The following is a 23,949-nucleotide window of genomic DNA, read 5'->3' as shown; positions in this document are numbered from 1 at the left end:
AAACCAGAGGCACGGATGAAGTTCTCAGCATTCGAGGAAGGGCGCGAAGGAACCTCAAGAGTTCTGCAAAGGAATGCCTTTGATTTTTTTTTAATGATAATGCTAATGAGAAAATAATGTCATACTTCACTAGTGTAATCAATGTAATCAACATGGTTAGCCCTGCAATCACTCTTGTTTAATGTGCTTAGACCATCCTGGAGCATCTCTAAGGCCACTATTAGCTCTTGAACCATCTCCTAGACCATCTCTCCTCCGGTTTCCTTGCCAGATTCACTCTCCACAAGCTATCTGATATGGAAACCTGGCCAATGTGGGCAACATCAACAAACCGCTTACTCTCAAACTTCCATTTGATTGAGCCAGTGGGGAGCCTGGCAGTAGAGGAGGATGCGTGTGGTGTGTTTATTCTCCATATTCCCTCCTGACAGGCTGTGTACAAAGTCATTGATTTCTCCCAGGGAGGCTCTCTTCACAAAATCCTCTCTGATAAGATTCTGTTAACTGCTCCTTCCACCCTCAACCCCAGAAATTCTGCCAATGATCTTTTGAAAGAGGTTTTTGTTTGTTTTGTTTTTAAACTCTTGGTACGATCCAAATTGTGTAAACTATTTAATTTCTGCTGGGACCCTGACTGGTATATTTTTTAAATAGTTTTCTCTTATAATAACCGTGTCTCCATGGACACCATTTAGTCTTTCTTTTAGTTTTCTGATAGTTTGATTTTGCCTAAATTCCTTTATTAGATTGTAGATTAATCATTATTGTTAACAAGCATTTGTATCTTTAGCTCTCTGGTTGCTGGGATCCACAGGTAGGTTGCTAACAGAGGGTACAGACTGAAAGGAAATAATTCCATTTCTTTGGAGGTAGGATGTAAAAAATGAGTAAACAGGCTGGAGCTCTTCAAGTGAAGCAAATGGCCACTGTATTTCAAGGAAAATAAATGACCACCGTATTCAAATGAAGCAAATGGTCACCAGACTGGGTTCTTTACACACATTTACACACGTGTGCATGCGCGCACAAGGAGATTCCCAGGTAGTAGAGGGTATCAACTTGGTTCAGTAGAATTGTACCTTTGGGTGAGATGTATAGCCTTAGGAATTCAGCTGCTTCAATGGACTACAAGCAGGAAGGTTCAACCCTCTAATAATTATTTCACTAGTAACTCATCAAATAAAGTAATAGAGCTTCAGATAATGTAGAGTTTATCCCAGGCAGCACAAGTATAGGGGTAAGTCTAGGATCCATGGATTTTGTCCCTAAGTATTTTGAGCCATGGAGCCAAGCAAAGGGATTGGACACCTTACCACTTGGTACAAGCTGTCAAATTTCCTTGTAAAATTTAATATTTCAGTCTTGGTGATTAGGCTGCCATCTTCTAGAACCATTAAATTTTGACAATTTTAAAGAAATAGTTGCTATAATTATATGTAATATTCACATGTGAAGTTCTTTTTTACCAGTTTTTTTAAGAATAAAAATAAATTAATTTAAAAATATTCTGTGACACATAGTTCATCTTCTTAACCAATTCTTGCAGCTTATCTTCTAATTTTTTAGGCCAACCCCAGTCTTAAGAACCGCTATCTCACTAATGGACAATAATAAATATATCCCTGTGTAGTTTCTTTTAAAAATGGCTTTTCCCCGGAAAACAATTTTTGCAAACATGTGCTTGACTGACTTCAATTCCAAGTAACTATCCTTGACATAACTACCTTTTAAGAGTATCAGTCTTTTAAGTAGCAACTGCAGCCCATCAGTTCTAGTTCCATATGATTCTGAGAGCAGATTTTAATGTCAGATGCCACAGGCTGTATTGGTTCCTTCAGGTAACTTTAAAAATAAGTGATCTGTTTATAAGTGCTGAAGACAAATGTAAATTCTCTGAGCTCACAGATGTGAAAACAGTTGAGGAAATCATTTCTTATTTAAGGCCCTAAAGTTTTTTTTTTAATTTTTAATTTAAATTCAATTTGCCAGCATATAGTATAATACCCAGTGCTTGGGATCCCTGGGTGGCGCAGCGGTTTAGCGCCTGCCTTTGGCCCAGGGCGCGATCCTGGAGACCCGGGATCAAATTCCACGTCGGGCTCCCGGTGCATGGAGCCTGCTTCTCCCTCTGCCTGTGTTTCTGCCTCTCTCTCTCTCTCTGTGTGTGACTATCATAAAAAAAAACAAAAAACAAAAAACAAAAAATACCCAGTGCTCATCCTATCAAGTGCCCTTCTTAAAGCCCGTCACCCAGTTATCCCATCCGCCTACTCACCTCCCCTTCTGCAACCCTTTGTTTCCCAGAGTTAGGTGCTCTCATGGTTTGTCTTTCTCTCTAATTTTTCACCAGTTTTCCTCCTTTCCCTTATAATCCCTTTTGCTATTTCTTATATTTCACATAAGTTTTATGCACTGGCAGTGACCACATCTTAAAAATAAGTCTCTTTTGAATCAAAAATATATTTATTTTTTTTTTGCCAATGTAAATTTCCAGCATGGATGATAGATGTTGTTTCCCACTTGGAGAATAAAGAGCCCTGGGAAGGCCCAATGAGATATTATTTGTCTCCTCTGAGAAAAGATAAATGTCCTGAATACAAGAGAGAATTCAAACCAAATTTTGGAAGTAAAGACCATTAGGGATAAGTTTTATTTCTTTCTTTATTTTGTTTTACCGTTGCTTTGATTTTAATAAAAATTTCCATGGAATTTAACACTCTTAAAGTCATTACCTACTCTTAGCATCCAGAATATCTAAAGAACTTACAAAACTCAACAACCAAAAATGAATAATCCACTTAAAAATGAGCAGAAGACACAAATATACATTTTTCCAAAGAAGACATGCAGTTGGCCAACAGACAAATGAAAGGATGTTCAACATCACTTATCAGGGAAATGCAAATCAAAACCACAATGAGATATCACCTCATATCTGTCAGAGTGGCTAAAAATGTTAACTAACTGGAATTCAAATAAAAACTTAAAAAAAAATGTTATCACCTACTCAATTTTCTAGTTTCTGACATAAGATTTATCAGCACCATTTTTTTCCTCTTCCCAAATAAACTGCCTTCCTACTCTTTTTCAGAACTCTAAGCCAAGAGTGTAGAAGTTGCTATAATATACTGAGAATTCATTGTTAGAAATTATAATAAAAATCCAGAGCATGCAGAAAAGAAACTGAGTTCATGTTCTTTATCTTATTTTCCTACAGTCAGAGGACCTAATTTTATTACCTTAATATGTTAATTACATGCATGATTAAAGTGATAATATACTTTTCACTTATTCATTTAATCACAAAACATTTATATGCAAAGCACTGTGCGTGATGCAAATGTTAATAAAATGTAGTCCCTATTCTTAAAGATCTGTCATATACAGGAAATGAATCAGGCATATAAATAAGCATATGAGCTGAAAGATACTGATCCACTTGAGATAGATAATGTTTCTCAAAATTGTGCCTAATTATTACCCAGGGCAATTGTTTAGAAATGCAGATTCCTGGGCCCCACTCCATTAGTATGCCAGAGAGGATAGGGCCCAGAAATAAATCCTCAATTTTTAAAAAAAGATTTATTTATTTATTTATTTTTGAGAGAGAAAGAGAGAGAGAGAGAGAGAGAGAGAGAGAGAGAAAGTAGGGGGAAGGGCAAAGGAGAGGGAGACTCCAAGCTGAGCATGGAGCCCTAGCTCAATCTCACTATCCTGAGATCACAACCTGAGCCGAAACCAAGTCAGCTGCCCAAATGACTGCACCACCCATGTTCTACTCCTAAAAGAATTTTGATAAGCATGGTTAAAGATGCCCTTTGAGAACTGGAATCAGAGTAGAGGAAGAGAATACTTACAGGAGAGAGTAGATGTTCAGAAAGCTATACTTGAAATAGAATCAGAAAGGCTGCTGAAATGTGGACAATTGGGCATGGAGACCAGGGCCCAGAGAGAAAGGGGGATGGTACTGGGCCTCAGTGAGGAAATTAGGTAGACAAAGGCATGGTGTGCATTCTCCTTACCTTTATTTTTTTATTATTACTTAGATGTTCCGGATCCACCAGAAAACCTACACTTGTCTGAAAGACAAAACAGGAGTGTTCGGCTGACATGGGAAGCTGGAGATGACCACAATAGCCATATTAGCGGTAGGGAGGACTTGGGATAACTATGTTTCTTATACTCTTGAGTCAAAATTAATATTAAAGCCTTTTAAAAAAATACAATTCCTAGATTATCCTTTTTAAAACATTCTTTAAAACTTTTTGTACTGTGTGTGTTAGTATAACTTAAACATACTAAATCCTTTCTAATGTTTTTATATGCTTCTATTGCCAGAGTATATTGTTGAATTTGAAGGAAACAAAGAAGAACCTGGAAGATGGGAAGAATTGACTAGGGTCCAAGGAAAAGAAACAACAGTTATGTTATCCTTGGCTCCATATGTGAGATACCAGTTCAGGGTCATAGCTGTAAATGAAGTAGGGAGAAGCCAACCTAGCCAGCCATCAGACCATCATGAGACACCTCCAGCAGGTATGTGGCTTCTCACACCAGGTTTCTGAAAAAAATATTTTAGTTTTGCTTCATCTTTCAACATCTTTAAAAAAATTGATAGTATGGTGTAGGATTTTAGATTTCTCCTAATATAGCACCTGAAAAGTTCTGTGAATTGACAGCACACAAATAGTCAAAGTACATCAGATTCATAAGTCGTATACAAATGTTTGATAGAGAGCAGGAAATAACAGGGAGGTATATGAGCAAACATTACTTTGTGTGATTTGTGATAACTAAATATGTTTAACAGATATCGAGTAGGTTATAAACTGAGGTTCAATATATAGAAGGTCAGCTTTCTCCTTTTATTTTTCTATTTCAACTTCCCAAAATAAAACACTTTATTCATTGTAGGCACCTTGTTAACACTTTAAAATATTTAATGTCATTAATTTTTTACATTTAGTATATTTGTTGTCTCTCAATATCTAAATAGATATCTGATATCTAAATTTCCAGGATTTTTTTTCATCTCAAGAATTATAATACTAAAATTTGTGTTACTTTAATTGTCATTGGTCAACAATGTGGTCATAGCATGGTATTTTTTTTTCCTCTCGGGCAAAATAAATAGGCTAGGGTATAATTTCCTTTTTGGATTGAGGAAAAAACAAGAAGGGATCGTAAATGAATCAGATACTTGTGTGACTGAAGTGTAAGTTGCACTTGGCGCTAAAACCATGCTTAGTCCTTTCTTATTACATGGATTCATTTGAATATATTTCATGAGCACATTACCTGCTATTACCTATTTGTTGTCCCTAACAGTTGGCTGTTGAAATTAATACGTGATGTTTAATTTTATTAGCTTAGAGGCAGATATTCACAACACACATTTCTAACAACAATTCTAATAGAAAAAGGAAAGCAGATTTAAAATTAAGATACATATTTAAAAGTAGGTTTAGGTTTTTTAAAAATACAGCTTGAAAAATTTAAAGAGCAGGTTTAAAATGAAGATATCTAAAATAAATCATCTACTTTCCACTGAATAATAATTGTATCACTTCAAGCAAATGATTTTACTCCTTTAAATAAATTATATATTTAAAACCTGCCTTATGTGAGGTCATGGATGTGTTAACTAGCCTTATGATGGTAATCATTTTATAATATATATAAACATAAATATAAATATAACAGATAAATATAAAATATGTATCTATATAATGGAGATATATATATATATATATATACAGATATGCATACATATGAAATTATTACATTGCATACCTTAAACTTACACAGTGTATATGTCAATTATATCTCAATAAACCTGGGGAAAAAATAACTGCGTTAATAAGTCCTCTTACAAACCAGGCCAGAGAGAAATAAATACAATCAAAGTTCTTTAAAAATCTGATTTAAAAGGGAGGTGGGATGATATGCTGATTTGCCTATGGACCATAAAATTTGAAAAAGTAATTTTAATACTTATGATTTTTCAGCTCCCGACAAGAATCCACAAAACATAAGGGTTCAAGCCTCTCAACCCAAGGAAATGATTATAAAATGGGAGGTGTGTATTCTTTAATGTGTTATACACTACTCTGTGTTCTTTTTTTCTTTTAGGTCTATATGCTAAGTGTAATGATAGAGAAATATTTTTTAAGAACAAAGATATAAGACATATGTTTTATAAATATATTTCAGTTGTATATCTCATAGGTCATTGGGATTAGAATGTTGTGAGATAGAGTTAAACACTGGTAAATAATGTAAGGAGGGTTATGCAGGCTAATTTAGTTGCAATCCATTATCAAAAGTTTCAGATTCCTATTATTTTTATAGCTAATATTCTAAATCCTCTCTTGTTCAAAAATACCAAAAAACTTTCCTAAATGTTAGTACATGGTCTAATAAATTTTGCATATCAAAAGGATGTCTGCCAAACAATAGCCACTAGTTAAGCACTATTAAGCATTTTGTATACTCTTTCTGAGAATACCCTTGTCATTAACACTTTTTTTCTAGATATAGAAACTGAGGTCAGGATGATGGGCAGTTTTGCCGGTCACCATACCATTGGAATACCACTAGAAATCAACAAACCTGCATAGATATCTTTGGACTTCAAATTGCACTTTTCACCCCTTTACATATTTCTATTAAAGATTATAAAATAGACTTTTGTCTTTGAATTTTGTGTAAAATTTTACATCTGCTCAGAGGACTTTCATTGTTTTGATTATCATTTCTAAGTTACTTCTGTAACAGTAGATAACATTTCCCCATCTCTGTTTGGACATATTCATGAACAAATTATTTAACCTACTTGAAAGCAGATTAGCATTCAGACATTCTGATTAATAATATACTTCTCACATTAAATTCATTGAATTTTATGTAAATGTAGAACATTTTTTAATGTATACTGGAATGTACTAATTTACTTCTAAACCTCTTTCCCAATATGATTTTGGGAAAAATTTTAAGATGTATTTAGTTTGAATTTTAAATCAATATTTCTATATCAAAACTAACCCATTGGGATGCCTGGGTGGCTCAGTGGTTCAGGTCATGATCTTGGGGTCCAGGATCAAGTCCCGCATTGGGCTCCCTGCATGGAGCCTGCTTCTCCCTCTGCCTATGTCTCTGCCTCTCTCTCTGTGTCTCTCATGAATAAATAAGTAAAATCTTTAAAACAAACCAAAGCAAAACAAAAAACTAACCCATTATTCCTATTTCAGTGAAATTAAGTTTTGCAAATTTAAAATTTGAAAAAAAATTGGTAATGACAGAATCGAAGTATGTTTAAGAATATTATTTCTTTCCTTGAATCGGTGGCCGTACATATTTGCTACCACACTGTCTTCATAATTACTTAATTTGTATTCTTAAATTATGGTAATATTTTAAACTTGTAGAATATGTCTTTTTCTCTCTTAAGTTCCATAGCAATTTCCATAAGATAGATGACATAACGGGTTAGATGAAAATAATAGTGTGTAATTATTAGGTCAGTTCCTCAGAAGCACACCATGTTCAACATCAGCTCAATAATCCTCACCAGCCTTCTGAAGGGCAACAGTAGCTAGAGTATCAACCGTACAGTTCATATAGAGACGCTGGGAGTCTCATTTTAATGACCTTACCCAGATGTCATGCACTATGTCAGTGATGAAAAGAGGACTCCCACCCACACCTCTGCTTTTGCTCCTCTGGTCTGCTATCTTTGTTGGGGGCCTATTTAAAAAGTTGCTATTGGTTTTGTTGCCAGTTGTCTGAAAACCAAATACAAAATACTCCTTCTGTTTCTTCAGGGGTCTAGACACCAAAGAGCATGGTAGTTTAGATAAGATTTTTCTTAAAAAGTGTTAAATATGGTGGCAGTTTATTTTAAAATTTGCCAAAGAACTTTATCAAATGTAGTTATTTTCCTTGGAACAAAGGAACAAATGGATAATTTTATTTGTACTCATTTATTGTTAGTGGAGGCTGAAGGAAATTGTAATTCTAGATTGCAGTATGAAACTAAAAGCTTGTGGCCTGAGTCATCTGGGCACTGCTAAAGCCCCTGGTGAATTTATATCCTTATGGTAGTAAAAATTATCTTGGTTGCAAAACTTAGAATGCAGAGTATAAACAATGATTGTGAAATCTCAGGAAGGTTTTCTTTTATTTTCATTTATTTTACCGTAGCTGATTTAAATATTTACCTTGGCATTGGCTTGAACTTGAAATCATTTTGCTGATACAGCACTAGTTTCAACTTAATTCCAACTAATCCATCTAAAGAGTATTTTAGTAACTTAGACTGACTCAAGATGCATTGCAAATTCTGTAAGAAAACACTGTATATGACACTAATTCACAAGTGGTTTAAATCACCTTAATGCTTTCTTTTTTAAATTAAAGTACTGCTTGATTAAAAAAAAACTAGAGTGGAAGTAACCAACTCCCTCTAGTAGAAATTCCTCCACTAAATTTTCCTATACAGAAAAATACAGTGGAAGCTGGGGATGGGATTGGGTGGGGGCACTCTCTTTTAAAGAAGTAGTCAAGAAGCTGGGAAATTATTTTATTAGAGAGAAGAGCTACATCTTTTAGGCACAAATGTATAAACATGCATATTATTGAGAAATATAGATTTACTCGATCTCTCTCTTCTCTTAGAAGGCAGGTGGAAAAGATGGATAGAGTCAGGTGGAAAGAGTTCTGACTGAAAAGTCATGGATATGAAATCCCTTTCACAACCTACAACATGTCTTTTTTATATCTTCCAGTTTTTTTGAGAGTGAAAAAGTAGAGTATAGAGGAAAATGTAGACAAAAACAAAAATCCTCTGTGGAATTTCTTAGTAAAATTCTTTCATGTGTGAACAGTGAGACTTAAGGGAATAATCAAGGCATCTAAATTGTGGGCTTCTTATGACTTAGGGATGTGAGGAACTAACTTTCAAACTTGTACTTAGAGAATGACAAAAATTTTCACAAGTATTTCAAAACCGAAGAGGGGGATTTAAAATCTTCCAAACACCATCCCTCTATTGCAGTGTTTCTTATTGCCATTTAGAGTGGTTTGCCACTATCTCTGAGTCAATGTATTCATGATCACACTAGATGAGACTTGCCTTCTGTCTTAGCCTTTGAAATCCATGGAGCAGAATGGACCTGGACTGGAGTACAGGGTGACCTGGAAGCCACAGGGAGCCCCTGTGGAATGGGAAGAAGAAACAGTCACAAACCACACCTTGAGAGTGATGACACCTACTGTCTATGCTCCTTATGATGTCCAAGTCCAAGCCATCAATCATCTTGGCTCTGGCCCTGAGCCTCAGTCAGTGATTCTCTATTCTGGAGAAGACTGTAAGTGATGCACTTGAAACTGCTAAGCACTCCAAGAGCAATTTCTTTCAAGTATACATTGCATTTCTGTTGATGATCATTTTTGAGCAACTACTGCATGCAAAGAGGATGTACTAGCTGTGGGAAATAAAAAGAAATTTAACACGTGGTTCCTACTCTTAAGGTTGACAGCAGGATGGCCAATCACTATAAAGTGGTAAGGAATTATGTTAGTTTTAATTTTATTCAGTTTCCCAGTAAAGCTATTTCTTAAAAAAAAAAAAAAAGAAAACTATTTCTATATTAAAAAATCAAAGGCCGGTACTCATCACTGCAATTAGTTAAGCAGCATAACTGTCATAAGGTTTCTGGTTACATTTGTCCTTACTTGTCAAAGACTTCCCAACAGCCTCCTGCTGTCATGCCCTGGCCTCAGTTGTAGGTCTGGAACCTTCCTTTTTTTTTTTTGGTCTAGAACCTTCCTAATGCAGACAAGATACAGACCAAGATTTGTCTATAGAATTACACAGACTCATACACACACACACACACACACACACACACTGTTTTGAGGTATTAGTGATATGCCCATTATTAGACTCTTATCCCATAAGAACTGTTACAAATAGATTATTAAAGGAAGGAAATATGCTGTATTCCATGTCACTACACAGGAGTTATTCTCATTGTTTTTCCCATATCCAAAGGAATATTTTGATCCAAGAATGGAAAAAGGTTAAGAATCTGAAATTCTCAACCTCCTTATTCATCAACTATCTAAATTTTTCTACCCAAATAAAATTACACAGGGCATATTACTGTGAGTTGAGATATTATTAATCTTGGCTGCTCTGCATTTGGTACATTCTTTTGCAGTTAGATCCCCTGTAGAATGGGGATAATAATACCACTTTTTAGGGTTGTTCTAAGGATTATGTGAGCCAGTCCCTCAGAACAGTGCCTACACACAGCATATGCTCAGTTAATGTTAGCTGCTGTTATTAATAGATTGATCAAACTCTCAAGTAATTATAGTTACATTATTTAGTTCATTTGCTTCTAAAGGCAAGTTACCCACAGTATGTTTCACTGGCCCCTGGTTACAGTTCCATTGCCTGGACTATATCCACCTGGAGAGCTGCATTTCTCAGTGTGGTGCAAGCTATCCTCTTCTAGAAACCTCTTTGGGCTCTGAGAACTCCTCTGTAATGAGAAACTCTCTTGGTTACATTTGGAATTGATTTCAAAAGAGTGCTTTGCTCAGATTAAGCAATAGGAAAAAAAATCACCTTTGAAAATGATCCTAATAATCACATTTGGGGGTTATTGAAAGCTCATCGTTTTTATGTACTTAACAGATCCTGATACAGCTCCAGTGATCCATGGGGTGGACGTTATAAACAGCACATTAGTTAAAGTTACCTGGTCAACGATTCCAAAGGACAGAGTACACGGACATCTGAAAGGCTACCAGGTTTTTATCATAGATTTTCTTGTTGTTGCTGCATTAATATCTTAAATACAAATAAGAACTGATCTCAGAAGAAGCTAGAAGAGAATCTGCCACTGTGATTGATCTGTTACAGGGCTTCTTTCTATTTCCTTTACAGATAAATTGGTGGAAAACAAAAAGTCTGTTAGATGGAAGAACACATCCCAAAGAAGTAAACATTCTGAGATTTTCAGGACAAAGAAACTATGGAATGGTTCCTTCTCTGGATGCCTTTAGTGAATTTCACTTAACAGTCTTAGCCTATAATTCCAAAGGAGCTGGTCCAGAGAGTGAGCCTTATATATTTCAAACACCAGAAGGAGGTAAGAATAATAGTGAAGAATAATGCCAAATTAAACATTTCCCTTCTTATTAGCAGTTAATTAATATTTACTTCATATGAGTTAGCTTCTCAATTTCTATGAAAAACTGGAATCTAATGGAGCTTTTTTTAAAGAAATTTACCAATTTATGGGTATGTCTTCTTGGTCTTTTGCTTTCTAGTACCTGAACAACCAGCTTTTCTCAAAGTCATCAAAGTTGATAAAGACACTGCCACTTTAACCTGGGGACTGCCTAAGAAATTGAATGGAAACCTAACTGGCTATCTATTACAGTATCAGATAAGTAAGTAGAAATTTGAATTGGATCCACCTATTTATTTTTAAAGGTTTATTTGTTTATTTGTTTATTTGAGAGAGAGAGAGAGAGAGAACAAGAGAGAGAGAGAGAGAGAGAGAGAGAGAGAATGAGCAGGAGAGGCAGAGGGAAAGGGAGAGAGAATCCCAAGCAGACTCCACACCAAGCATGGAGCTCAATGTGGAGTTTGATCCTATGACCCATGAGATCACAACCTGAGCCGAAACCAAGAGTCAAATGCTTAACCAGCTGAGTCACCTAGGCATCCCTGGATCTACTATTAATATTTCATTTTTTATTGAGTATTTGATTTGCTATGCTGAGAATCTAATGATCACAGTTTATAAGCTGGCATATTTCCTTACAACAAAGGGGTCTGTAAACCGGCTTGCAGACCAAATCCAGCCTGCTGCTTGTTTTCATTAAAAGGCCACACATGTTATTTACATTTGTCTATAGCTGTCTTCTCACTACAGTGGCCTAGTTGAGTAGCTGTGACAGAGACTCTGTGGCTTACAAAGGCTGAAATATTTATAATCTAGTTCTTTTTAAAAGGATGGTTTGCCAATCCCTGTTTTAGAAGAAAAGTCAGTAGGTACCAGAAGACATGTGTTTGATTCTTATATATAAGAGGCCTTGAAAATTAAGAAACACGCCAAAGAAAAGAGTAGATAAATGATGTAACAGTGATTCAAAGCGTGCATAACTTCCACACTACATTGCCTCTTTTGTCTCCAGCAAGTGCTTCTAGTCTCAACCCTAAATGTACTTCTGCTTATAGAATCCTCTATGGTTAGCCCACTGGTGTAGGCAGGTTGCTTCGAGAGCATTAAAGAGTTGTCTTTGGACCATTACTTGGAATGGACTTTGCTTTGTGCTGCTGTGCCATTTGGTTGAAAATAACATGTTTAGGGAAAATCAGGTCATTTTTCATCATAGTGCCTTCCATGTCTAACAGTCTTCACATCTAGGCATCATCTCAAAATGGAAATTAGGGAACTAAAACCATAGAAAGTTTTAGACTTTGAGGACATGAGTTCCAAACAACAGAAACATTAGGGCTATGCTGCTTGCAAAAGCCACCTTGATGTGCTATCTGCCTCCAGGTAGTTCAGAGCTTGTCACAATTCAGGTTATGTATGAGTTTTAGCTTCTGATGGCTTGTTCTGAGTTGGGCCATATGATTAAATAGATACAGGCATAATCCCAATAGAGGTGGCACTTTAGCATTTTTTGAGTGTTTGCTATGTAGCAGGATCAGTACTAAGTGCTAGCCCTATATTTTTTCATTAAAATAGAAAAGCTAGGAGGGATGTATTTTCACTATTTCATGGATGTGAGAATTGAGGCATACAGAATTTACTTACCTAGAGCCATGCAGTAAAGTAAGTATTAAGCAAGATTCAAACCTAAATCAGTTTTATTCTCCATGCTGAGCTCTTAAGCCTACAGTATTCCATGAAGTGGTTTTCAAATATGTAGAAAGCACTGAAGAAATATTTGAAGACTCTTTAAATGTTAATTTGTTTGGTAAGCTGATTTATCTTTATCCTAATAGTAAAGAAACTTAGCATTAATTAAATTCCAACCTTTGTGTTGATCTGTATGTAAGATTTAAATTTATTTTAAAAACAAGTTCTTAGAATATAGAGAGAAAAGTCTGGGAAATAACAACTGCAGTGATTATTGTACTGCTTAATATATGCTTAATATATGGATTTTTAAATGAAATCATATAATCATATACTTACTTTGCTTTCTATTAAGTGATTGAAATATTTTTAGGTAGTTTATCTCTTTTTTTAAGATTTAAATTTTTTTTTTTTTTTGAGAGTGAGCACATAAGAGTATGAGAGAGAGAGAGAGAACATGAGCAGGGCGGGAGGGTCAGAGGGAGAGGGAGAAGCAGACTCCCTGCTGGGCAGAGAGCCCAGCATGGGGCTAGAACCCAGGGCCCTGGGATCAAGACCTGAGCTGATGGCAGATGCTTAACCGACTGAGCCACCCAGGCACCCCAATAATCTATCTCTCTTTTGTTGCTTGGTATATTCTAAATAGTTGTTGAGTATGTGTATGTGTATTTCTCTCAATTTATAAATTATTATAGTTTTTCAGTTGACTTTGTGGTATTTTATAGGAATGCTCTCAAATCTATAAAGAGTGGTCTTCCTTTCTTTCTTCTTTCTTTCTTTCTTTCTTTCTTTCTTTCTTTCTTTCTTTCTTTCTTTCTTCCTTCTTTCCTTCCTTCCTTCCTTCCTTCCTTCCTTCCTTCCTTCCTTCCTTCCTTCCTTCCTTCCTTCTTTTTAAAAGTTTTTATTTATTTGAGAGAGAGAGAGAGAAAGAGTGAGAGAGAGCATGAGTAGAGTGAGGGGCAGAGGGAGAAGCAGACTCCCTATTGAGCAAGGAGCCTGATGCGGGGCTTGATCCTGGGACTGTAGGATCATAACCTGAGCTGAACGCAGATGCTTAACTGACTGCACCACCCAGGTGCCCAAGAGTGATATATCTTTCTAATTTTCTAATTTCCAACATTTGGATCATTTGTTCATTTTTCATTTGTGATGTAATTGCATTATATAGACCAAGGAAGGCATTTTTATGTGAGTGTGTGTGTGTGTATAATAAAACTATATATATATAGTTATATATATATATATATATATATATATATATATATAGTTTTTCAGCTGTATGATATCTTAGATTGAGAGTCAAGAGGATTTATTCTAGCCCTTCCCTTGTCACTAAAAGTTGTACAATTTTGAGACATGTTTCATTTCTTGGACTATTCTTATGGTAATCTTACAATATGTTGTGCTCTTGCACAAATCCCGTGATTTTGCTGGCTGCAAGTTCATTGAAAGCCACTGTCTAATTTATCTTTTTTTCTGATTAGTACCTGCCATAGTGCTTAATATATAGTAGATATATTAAAATATGTAATGCATTAATTAGTTTATTGATCCTACATATAATAAGTAGTTATTTGGTGCCTCATATTAAATCAGAAACCATAGAAGACACAAATTGTTGTCCAAACTTATTACACTAAAAGATTTAAAGTGCTGGGGCACCTGGGTGGCTCAGTGGTTGAACATCTGCCTTTGGCTCAGGGTGTGGTCCTGGGGTCCTGGGAGCAAGTCCTACATTGGTCTCCCAGTGGGGAGCCTGCTTCTCCCTCTGCTTGTGTCTCTGTCTTTCTCTCTGTATCTCTCATAAATGAATAAATGAAATTTTAAAAAAAGATAAAAAGTGCTTAAATGAAGGATACAATGAAAACATAATATGGGGAAAAGTCCATCAGTTTTAATAGGTGATGGCATAGTGATTAAGAGCATGGGCTCTGGAGTGGAAAAACTGTAGTTAGGATTCAAATTTTGGTTGGCCATTTACTGGCTCTAAATCTAGGCAGAGTGTTTATTCTTGCTAGACTTCAATTTTCCCATGTATGCTATTGTACTAAAATTCCATTTATGTCATAGAACTGAAGAAATTGATGGCAATGAATAATTAAGACAGTACCTTGCATACCACAAGCATACACAGAATCAAAAGTAAGGGGCAACGTAACTTGAATTGCTAAGGGTATGAAATCTGAAGCACTGTTGTTCATGTTTATTTCTTTAGTAAATGACACCTATGAACTTGGAGAACTAAATGATATCAACATAACCACTCCATCAAAGCCCAGCTGGCGTCTCTCAAACCTCAATGCAACTACCAAGTACAAATTCTACTTGAGGGCTTGCACTTCGAAGGGCTGTGGAAAACCAATCACAGAAGAAAGCTCCACGTTAGGAGAAGGGAGTAAGTGCAGGGTGCTCTCGCATGCTGTTTTTTTAAACCGCTCTGAAGGGATTTTACCATACTAGTCGCTGTAAATTAGAAATGACTGTGATCTCAATCTGTCTGACCTTTTGTTCTTCATTGATATAGATACAGAATTTATTTCTCTTGTTTGTAAAGTTCACGTTGACTCAATTTATGGATTACTACACAACAGCAATGAAACTATAGCCTCAGTGTATAGAAGGTCAGGAACTATAATTTTACTTAATTAAAATTGGAGTACATAAGGTCATGAAGTTATTCATAAGGTTCCTAGAGGGATATTTTTCTTTTGGAAATGTTTTCACATGGAAAAAGTATTTGCTTCTTGCCCTGGTAGACATTTTATAACAATAATCTAATACATTTCACTTCCATGTCTTGACTCCATACTGGCTTGGAGATGGCCCATCAATCTCTGGTTTAGTTCGTATAATTCTCCAAATTCATCTGCATTTCTCTGTGTTTTTTTTTTTTTTCAAACCTAGACCGATTTTCCTTCCCCAAATTTTTTGACAATTATGATTTTAGCAGTGTTCTTGCTCAACTTAAAAGGAGAGAAATTAAGAAGGTAGAGCCTAAAAAGGTAAATGAATCAGAGGAACCGCTGCACACACTCATAAGTTAAAAAAAAAAGGAGGGCTTTGTGCTGGATGCAGGTTGATCAGAAGGATATTTGAGGAAGGGGACAAGGAAAAGTGAGATGGCAGGAAGGCAAATCAAATCATTTGCTTATCTTGTACTATATGTCAAACACTGCTCTGGATGTGTTTCCATATTTTAGATTAGAAAAAAGAATCAATGGCAAAAGAAAGTAGTAATGAGAAAAACTAAGTCGTCACTCATAAAATATTATTATAAAATATATTCAAGTGTATGTGAATCACTGTAAAATCAGTGTTTGTGTGCGAATGGATATGCTCTGATCTTTATTGTTTGTTTTTCCTTATTGTCCTTCCTGTATCTACATAATGAAGAATTTCTGTAGTCCTCAAATACCCTAAATACTCAAAACTCCCTTTTATGGGAAAACTATGTATATTCAAAGAGTTTCTCCCAAGAAACCCACAAATTACTCCCAAGAACAAATGAGGCACCAAGTGAGATGAAGACTCATTTACCTACTCAAAAGAGAGATTTAAAGATGATGATTGAAAACTTTTTAGTAACTACAAGAATCTTATTTCTCAAGAGTTCAAAGTGGCATCAGGTGTTCGATACAAAGAAAAGAAGTTAGAATAGTAGCAATGTAAATATAGAACTTACCTTTTTTTCAAAACAGAGTTTGAGGCATGGAGAGGGTTTCTATTTTGTTAGAACCAAGACCATAATATGCATGAGAAATGCTAATCCCATTATTGCTAATTTGGAGCTGATAAGAAAAAAATATTCACAAAATTCTCTTACAATAGTAGTAGCTACCATATATGTATATGGAAGTATTTAGAAAATCTGGGTTTAGTCACTTTCGTGTTTGAAAAAATGTTTTTAGCAGATGAGAAATGCTGTTTGTGTGATTTGATAAATGATGCTGTATCTTCTTTGCAAATTAAAGATGCAGCTAATGTGCTTGAGTGTCTTACAGTATATTTCTTCACTGCCCTGTGTCTCAGTAATTTGAAACTGTTCCTTACTAGTATGTTTGTGTTCTTTTTCAGGATTCTGCATTTTCAGCTTCTGCCCCTTTCCCACTTGACACTGATTTCTCTTCTGTAGGCATATCTCGCTGTATTTACAGGAAAGAAACTATAATCTCTTTTGCCACTGGATTTCAGCAATGATCTTTGAGAAAGGAAAAATGTATATTCCACTAAGGAGATAGATCTTGATATCACAAGACACTCTAACTTTTGTGCAAATTGGAATCTATTTCTGTGTGTCTTTCTTCTCTTTGCTCTGCCTGAATGGCACTCTTTAAGGTCATCTGGCATTTATTCAGAGAACAGGATTTGATACACAAGCTTTTTTTTTTTTTTTTTTTCTCTCTGATTGTTTTTAGTTGTCACTCTGATTTTTAGGTGGCTCACATTCCATAGTAAAGGGTGGGGGAGATGATGGAGCTAATAAAAAATATTTGTGTCATTGCCAGTGTGGACAAAACACTTGATTTGCTCTATTTTTCAAAAGCTTGCACTACTTAATGTTATACTAATATTTCTGTTTTTCAAAGTCAAAACTAATTGTATTCTATTTCAGTGGTGCTCAATCTTAAAGGCTTTGCTCAACTAATATAACTGGCTATATTTCTCCCATGGTAACATTTTTTAATGAAGCCCTTTTGTTACCAGTAATTATATCATCAATTTCTAGTCTAGGGTTGAAAGTTATAATCAAATGATAATGTGTGACATATACCCATTTGAAACAGGGTTTTGTAACTTTTAATATTCTCAACATGGCATGTATTATTTTATTTTCAGTGTAAATTATTAACATTTTATGGCTTACATTTATTATGTTGAATTGATTCTTAGCAAAACTATGGATAAAATACAAAAATATTTTACAGATTTTGTTGCAACATCAGAAATTAAATGTATATTTAATTACACTTGACTTATTTGTATCTGCTACTATGAGATTCTAGAGTTAATATATTGGCATATTCATGTTTCTTTTTTAAAGTATTAATGTCTCATAACATTTTAAAAATCTCAGTGCATTTTATTTAAATGTGCCTCGAAACCTGTACTTAATTTACCTATAAACCTGCTTATATTTCTACAAATTTCAAGTATTTAATATATGACCATATTATGATACTTTTCCATCAATATTTGTAGGGAAGACCAAGGCAAAAAAAAAAGTAAAATATATTTAAAATTATAATGATATTTGCTTTCAAAAATAAGCTAAAATGGCCACGTTCAGCTTCCTGCTGGGTCTGTAAAAGTTCAAATTGCACAAAATGACATTGCATAATTTTTGAAGCTGTGTTTGGTTTTTAACCATTCATATGACTGAGCAGATTTATAGTATCATTTCATCAAGAAGTACATCATCTTTAAAGGACATGAAATAAGTTCATTTCATTTCCGCAATTTCAGTATATTAAGAAAGAAAATCTTGAAATGTTGCTTTTCTTGATGTCCTGATAATTCAAAAACTATATGAGGAAAAATATGCTACAAATGGCTCTCCTCTCAAATAACATTATTTAATTTATTTTATTTTATTTTATTTACTTTTCATGTCCTGCTTTTCAATGATTACAATTTATATGATTTAACTGTGTACATTTCTTAGGTAAAAGTATCGGGAAGATATCAGAAGGAGTTAATCTTACTCAAAAGACTCACTCAGTAGAGGTATTTGAGCCGGGAGCGGAACATATAGTTCGCCTATTGACTAAGAATTGGGTTGATAACAATAGCATTTTTGAAGATGTAATTGAGACAAGAGGGAGAGGTGAGACATGAGATTGTATTGGGGGCATTCTTAGACAATAAATCTATGTTTTGTAGATTATTTAATTTTACATACTTCTTGTATTAAAGAAAAATACATAGTACATTATAAAGATAATAGTTTCAGTTTGTTTTGGCTTAGCATTTTAAAATTATCAGAATGAAAAATGTTCCACAAGGATCCAACATATCCCTTATTGTTTTTACCAGAGTAGTTGACTAAAAAAAACAAAACAAAACAAAACAAAACAAAAAAACTCCTGTCAATTAACACATGTTAATAACAAAAACTAAAAAGAAAAACAAAAGAAAACCCACAGAATCTCCATGGACATCTGCATATAACCAAGGCAGCTTGTGCTTTTGCTTGCTTGTGCTGCTTCTGTATTTAACTTGATCTGCCTCCACTATCCCTTGGTTTTCATTCTCAGAGTCAAATGCAACTTGAGGAGCCCTTTCTAAATAAAGAATGAATGATCTATCAGTATTCTTCCAACGAAATGTCCTTTAAATCACATTGCCTCTAGGGTCACTGAAATGAAAAATAAAACTGATACTATTCTGTATGTTTAAAAATTATGTTTCATTTTCCCAAAAGGGGCATAATCCCCAAAACTATTTCCAGCATTCAATGTGTGACTTCTCTTCGTATAACAGAATACGCTGGTTTATATGATGACATCTCCACTCAAGGCTGGTTTATTGGATTGATGTGTGCGATTGCTCTTCTCACACTAATATTGTTAACTGTTTGCTTTGTCAAGAGGAACAGAGGTGGAAAGTACTCAGGTAAAGCTGTTTCTTAATATAGTAATATACTTTCACTTTATTAAATAGTATTTTCTAGGAGGCAGTCTTCAGAAACATCTTTTGTTTTTTAAATTACACATTTAAGTTAAATTTATGTGAGCACAATAGACATGCAATGAATGTACTGAGAGGAAAAAGAATTCTATATTAGCTAACTAAAGGATTTGTGGTCTGGAATATTATTTCCAGGTGGCTACTTGTTTTCTACTTTCTAGTACTTAAATAGTCTCTAATGAGGCTTATAATACTTCCAAGTTTCTATTTTTCTGTCTGTAAAATATCAGAGATGTGAAGAACACTAATCACTAAACCACACATGCATATTTTAACATCTTAAGAGGAAAGGACATATTTACAGCATGGCTTGTCATGCATTTGTGATCCAGAGAATATTTGCACTAGTACATTCTAACAGTACTGGCTCCACTAGTCAGCTTTGCTAGAGTCAACCATTGCTGGGAGTGCATTTATTACCATGACATATATTAGATACACTGTCTCCTGAGTTAATGTACTTAAAATGTAAATAAAAATCATCATAGTTAGTATAACGGTTGGCTTTAATTGAATTCAATTTCCTAATTTATTTTATCTCTTTTAGATATACATATTGTGTTTTTGCTATTATTATTGTTGTTATTGCCTAGTGTTCAGGATGCTTTTATATAAGGGGAAAGATTTAGATCCCACTGCTATTAGTTTGATGATGTTCAGATTAGTGAGAAATTCTTTTACTGGCTTATTATTCATTCATCGAATATTTATTGGGAACCTATATGTATTTTGAACAAAAAAAGCATAATTTCTAAATTTTTATAACATCTATGCAATTTATGCATGGAAATTTATGCAGTCGTAGATCTCATTTTTTTTTTCATTTTTTTTTCCTATAAGGACTGAATTATTATGAATTAGATTTTCAATTATTAATGAATGTCCTAGTTAATTAACTGGAAAATTTAAAAACATGCAGCATTTCCTTTTCAGTATCCCCAACAAACAGTCACTTGTGAAGTGTGGCCCTATTGAAATTCTAATGATGGAAAAGAAAAAATGCCAGCATTTCACATTGTAGGACAAGTAAAAGAATCTCTTATGTCTCTGTAAGAAGTAGTAAAAGATGCCATGAAAAAGGATTGTTACAGGGTTCCTGGGTTCTTGCCTCACAGAGTCAAAGAATGAATCTTGCAGTCACAAATGGGTGAAGTGAAAATTTATGAAGTGAAGAGGAAAGCAGAAAGGAAGGAAAAAAGCACTCTAGAGTGAGAAGTGTCTGAATGGGTTGCCACTTAGGGCTTTTACTGGCAGTCTTTTATTGAGAACTGACTGGGAAGCTCATGGCCTTCAGACTCTTGTGGCATCTTGGTTTGATCCCTTATCTCTTGTTTGGCTCTGTCCCGGTGTCTCCATGTGCCAGGAATAGTTTTGGAGCCTGCTCAGGGGAGTCAGGGGCCTCCTATCTCTCCTGCCTAGACTTTCATTCCTTCCCTACTCATGGGACAGGATCTGTGGGCAGAAAGAGCTGTACTGGGATTGTGAGGAGTGACTGATTAAATATTTTTTAATTGGTGGGGGTGAGGGATAGCTCAATTCTCCAAGGAATCTGAAAGCAAGGCTCTCAGAACCATGAGGGGCCAGCTACTGCTAAGATAAATTTACTTTGAAACATGAAGGCACTAGGGCAGCCACATGTTCCTTGTAGAGGGTCACTCTCTGCATGTTTCAGGGATCTATCAGCGGGCTGCAAGCTGTAAAAAGATTTTAACGTAAGCTACATTTCTTTTGCCTTTGTTTCCCACATCAGGAAAACATTTTTGAGTTTTCCTAGTAAAGTGAAACAAAAGAGCCTCCTTGTCCTATGTCCCACCCACTCTGGAATAAATCAAATTTCAAATGTCACTACAGACCTGAATATTCTGATTATTGAGGCAATTATGAGTAAGAGAGAGACCAGAACAACCAAGGAGTTGACTCTTAATCACTTTGGCTTTAGTGACATATATCTGGTGTGAACCTGTGACATCTTCAAAAAGTTTTGGATAGTAAAATGTGTACCTAGTAATTTGGTCTCCATTGAGAAACCATACCTAAGTGTGACTCTTGCAGTAAGATTTATTACCCACACAATACTGACTAGCCACACGAAGATTTGCAATATGCTGTAATTTTGATGATAAATCGGGAGAATCCAGGAGATCCTTTTCCCTTTTTTCCTTAAAGAGGTAACCGATGGGTTGTAGATACAATCACAAAAAACAAACCAAAGCAAAAAACAAAAACAAAAACAAAAAACAACCCACACTTAGTAGTATCAAAAAATTGGAGGAATGCTGTTCTCATTGATTATCCATCTTTAACACCATTAATATATCTTTAAAAATTATTTATATCACTTTCACTGCTATTTGTTTTTCAGTGAAAGAAAAGGAAGATCTGCATCCAGATCCAGAAGTTCAGTCCGTAAAAGATGAAACCTTTGGTGAATACAGGTAAACAGTGTTCCATTTTAAAACATATCAAAACATGTATTCATCAGATTATAAGCTTAAAAATACAAAAACAAACAAGTATTTATTCTTAAAATAAAGATTACACTACTCTATTATAATACATTTTTAAGGAATAGTTTATAAAAATAGGGCCTACTTAAGAAATAGCAACCGACCTCTGGGTGCAAGGATGTGTGTAACTATACTCTAGGTAGATGTGTGCGTGCTAGGAGACTTTTCTTAAAGCTCTGTGTGCTATGCAAAGTACACAATTTCACTATTTTTATTTAAAGTATCTATTTGGAGTATTAAAACATCTTGAAGTCCTCAGCATGGACATCATGAACCCAGGTTGAATACATAAACATGTATTCTCTGCACCTACTGTGTAGACATACAAAGGTGAATAGGTTTCAGATCCTGTCCTCAAGAGGAACTTAGTCTGCAGAGGAAAAAACTTATCTCTGCAAATCACTACAATTAGATAAAGAGAATAAGAGAGCATAAAGGGGAAGGGATGCTGATAAAGGATCAAACAAAGAGCTTAGATAGGCTTTGAAGAACCAAATGGGTTGTGTAACTGTTAACGACTGTATGGAGCATGGCCAGACTTAAGATAGGGAAGTGTGCCATACCCGACCTGGGAGAAATTGCGAGGTATCTGGTATGAGGGAGGTAGCTCTGGAGGTTACGTTCAATATCCCATTCTCCTTGTTTTTGCTCACCATCTTCCCCCTTCCACTACCCTCTCCATTTCTTAGCCCTTCCTGTTTGGGATGTCCATGTTTTCCATCAGGTCCTATGCATATTGCAGCCAAGAAAGTTTGCAATACCTGGGCTTATACAGCCTTTAGCACCCAGGAGGCCAGAATTCATATTGGAAAAGAGACCTGATTGACGCTGACTGGCCCATCTCTGGATCCATTACTATAATTAGTGACTTGGAGCAGCATTATATTAGCTGTCCTGAATTAACTGATGTGCATCTGAGCCTCATTATAGGCTCTACTTTGCTCTATATTAATTCTTCTTTTTTTTCCACTGGTTAAAAGCTCTTTTAATATTTCTTTACTAATCATGTTAAGTTCTTTCCAGAATAAGGATCATTGAAGAAGAAGAAAGGAGAAAGGGAAGAGAGGGAGGGAGATAAGGAAAAAGGAAAGAAAGGAGACTGGGAGAGAGAGATACTTATAACTTCACGAATTTACAAATTGTAGCTGAACTTCTATGAGGCAGAAATCATTAGGGGCTTTGGCAACTGTTTAAAATATATTTGAAAGACAGATATTAATAGTTCAGTTTTATAGGCAAGAAAACTATGATAATGCCTTGTTCAAAAACTCATTCCCTCAGACTCTGCTGCCTCTTTAAAAAGATAAAAATAAGCCCCTGCTCTATTTCACCTGGCATCCCATTAATATAATTATCAATAGCTTAATTAAATTTATTTAATACCTTAATGTTTTCCATCATCTTTTCCCAAAACTACATGTTCATCCAGAAAATTATCTAGTCTCCAAGCTATCCCAGGATACAGTTTTACTGGATGCTGCTCTCACGCATGACATAAATTGTCACTTTTCCAGCTTCTGGCAATAGTTTTTTCACTACTTGTTGCCTGGTCTCTAAACTAATGCCACATTTTTGTTTTTGTTTTTGTAACTGTAAGCATCCCACTTCTGGAACCAATTACTGTAGGAATCAGGATAGCCTGGGTTATGCTGCTGTCAAAAACAGCTCCGAAATCTTTTTCTTTCTCGAACTATGTGTCCAACACAGATGGCTCTGTTCTTCTTGATCATTTAGGAGCACTGGCTGGTAAATGAGCATCTGGGATCACCACAGCAGAGGAAATAGAACATAGCAAATTGAGCACTGGCTCTAGGGTGACACGTGCTACCTTTGTTCACTTTTCTTGGGCCAAAGGAAGTCATATA

At 35.2% G+C, this 23,949-nt stretch overlaps 1 protein-coding gene across 12 annotated transcripts in view; it reads left to right on the top strand.

Annotated features, from left to right (window-relative positions):
* The window catches only part of CHL1 (cell adhesion molecule L1 like), a 195,456-nt gene that overhangs the window by 166,979 nt on the left and 4,528 nt on the right, over window positions 1-23,949 (top strand). For 11 of the 12 annotated variants that reach the window (XM_072785357.1, XM_072785347.1, XM_072785350.1 and 8 more), the window contains 11 exons: window positions 4,047-4,148; window positions 4,339-4,536; window positions 6,009-6,079; window positions 9,146-9,368; window positions 10,706-10,821; window positions 10,958-11,162; window positions 11,344-11,466; window positions 15,106-15,285; window positions 18,553-18,714; window positions 19,371-19,502; window positions 21,940-22,012. In XM_072785357.1, the coding sequence (XP_072641458.1) occupies window positions 4,047-4,148; window positions 4,339-4,536; window positions 6,009-6,079; window positions 9,146-9,368; window positions 10,706-10,821; window positions 10,958-11,162; window positions 11,344-11,466; window positions 15,106-15,285; window positions 18,553-18,714; window positions 19,371-19,502; window positions 21,940-22,012 (1,585 nt within the window). The remainder of the gene's footprint in view (window positions 1-4,046; window positions 4,149-4,338; window positions 4,537-6,008; window positions 6,080-9,145; window positions 9,369-10,705; window positions 10,822-10,957; window positions 11,163-11,343; window positions 11,467-15,105; window positions 15,286-18,552; window positions 18,715-19,370; window positions 19,503-21,939; window positions 22,013-23,949) is intronic. The other variant, XM_072785358.1, reaches the window with a different exon arrangement.

Source organism: Canis lupus, chromosome 19 (assembly GCF_048164855.1).
Source record: "Canis lupus baileyi chromosome 19, mCanLup2.hap1, whole genome shotgun sequence".
Taxonomy (NCBI): Eukaryota; Metazoa; Chordata; class Mammalia; order Carnivora; family Canidae; genus Canis; species Canis lupus.
Note: the sequence above shows the minus strand (reverse complement) of the source record. Positions and strands in the feature narration are given on the sequence as shown.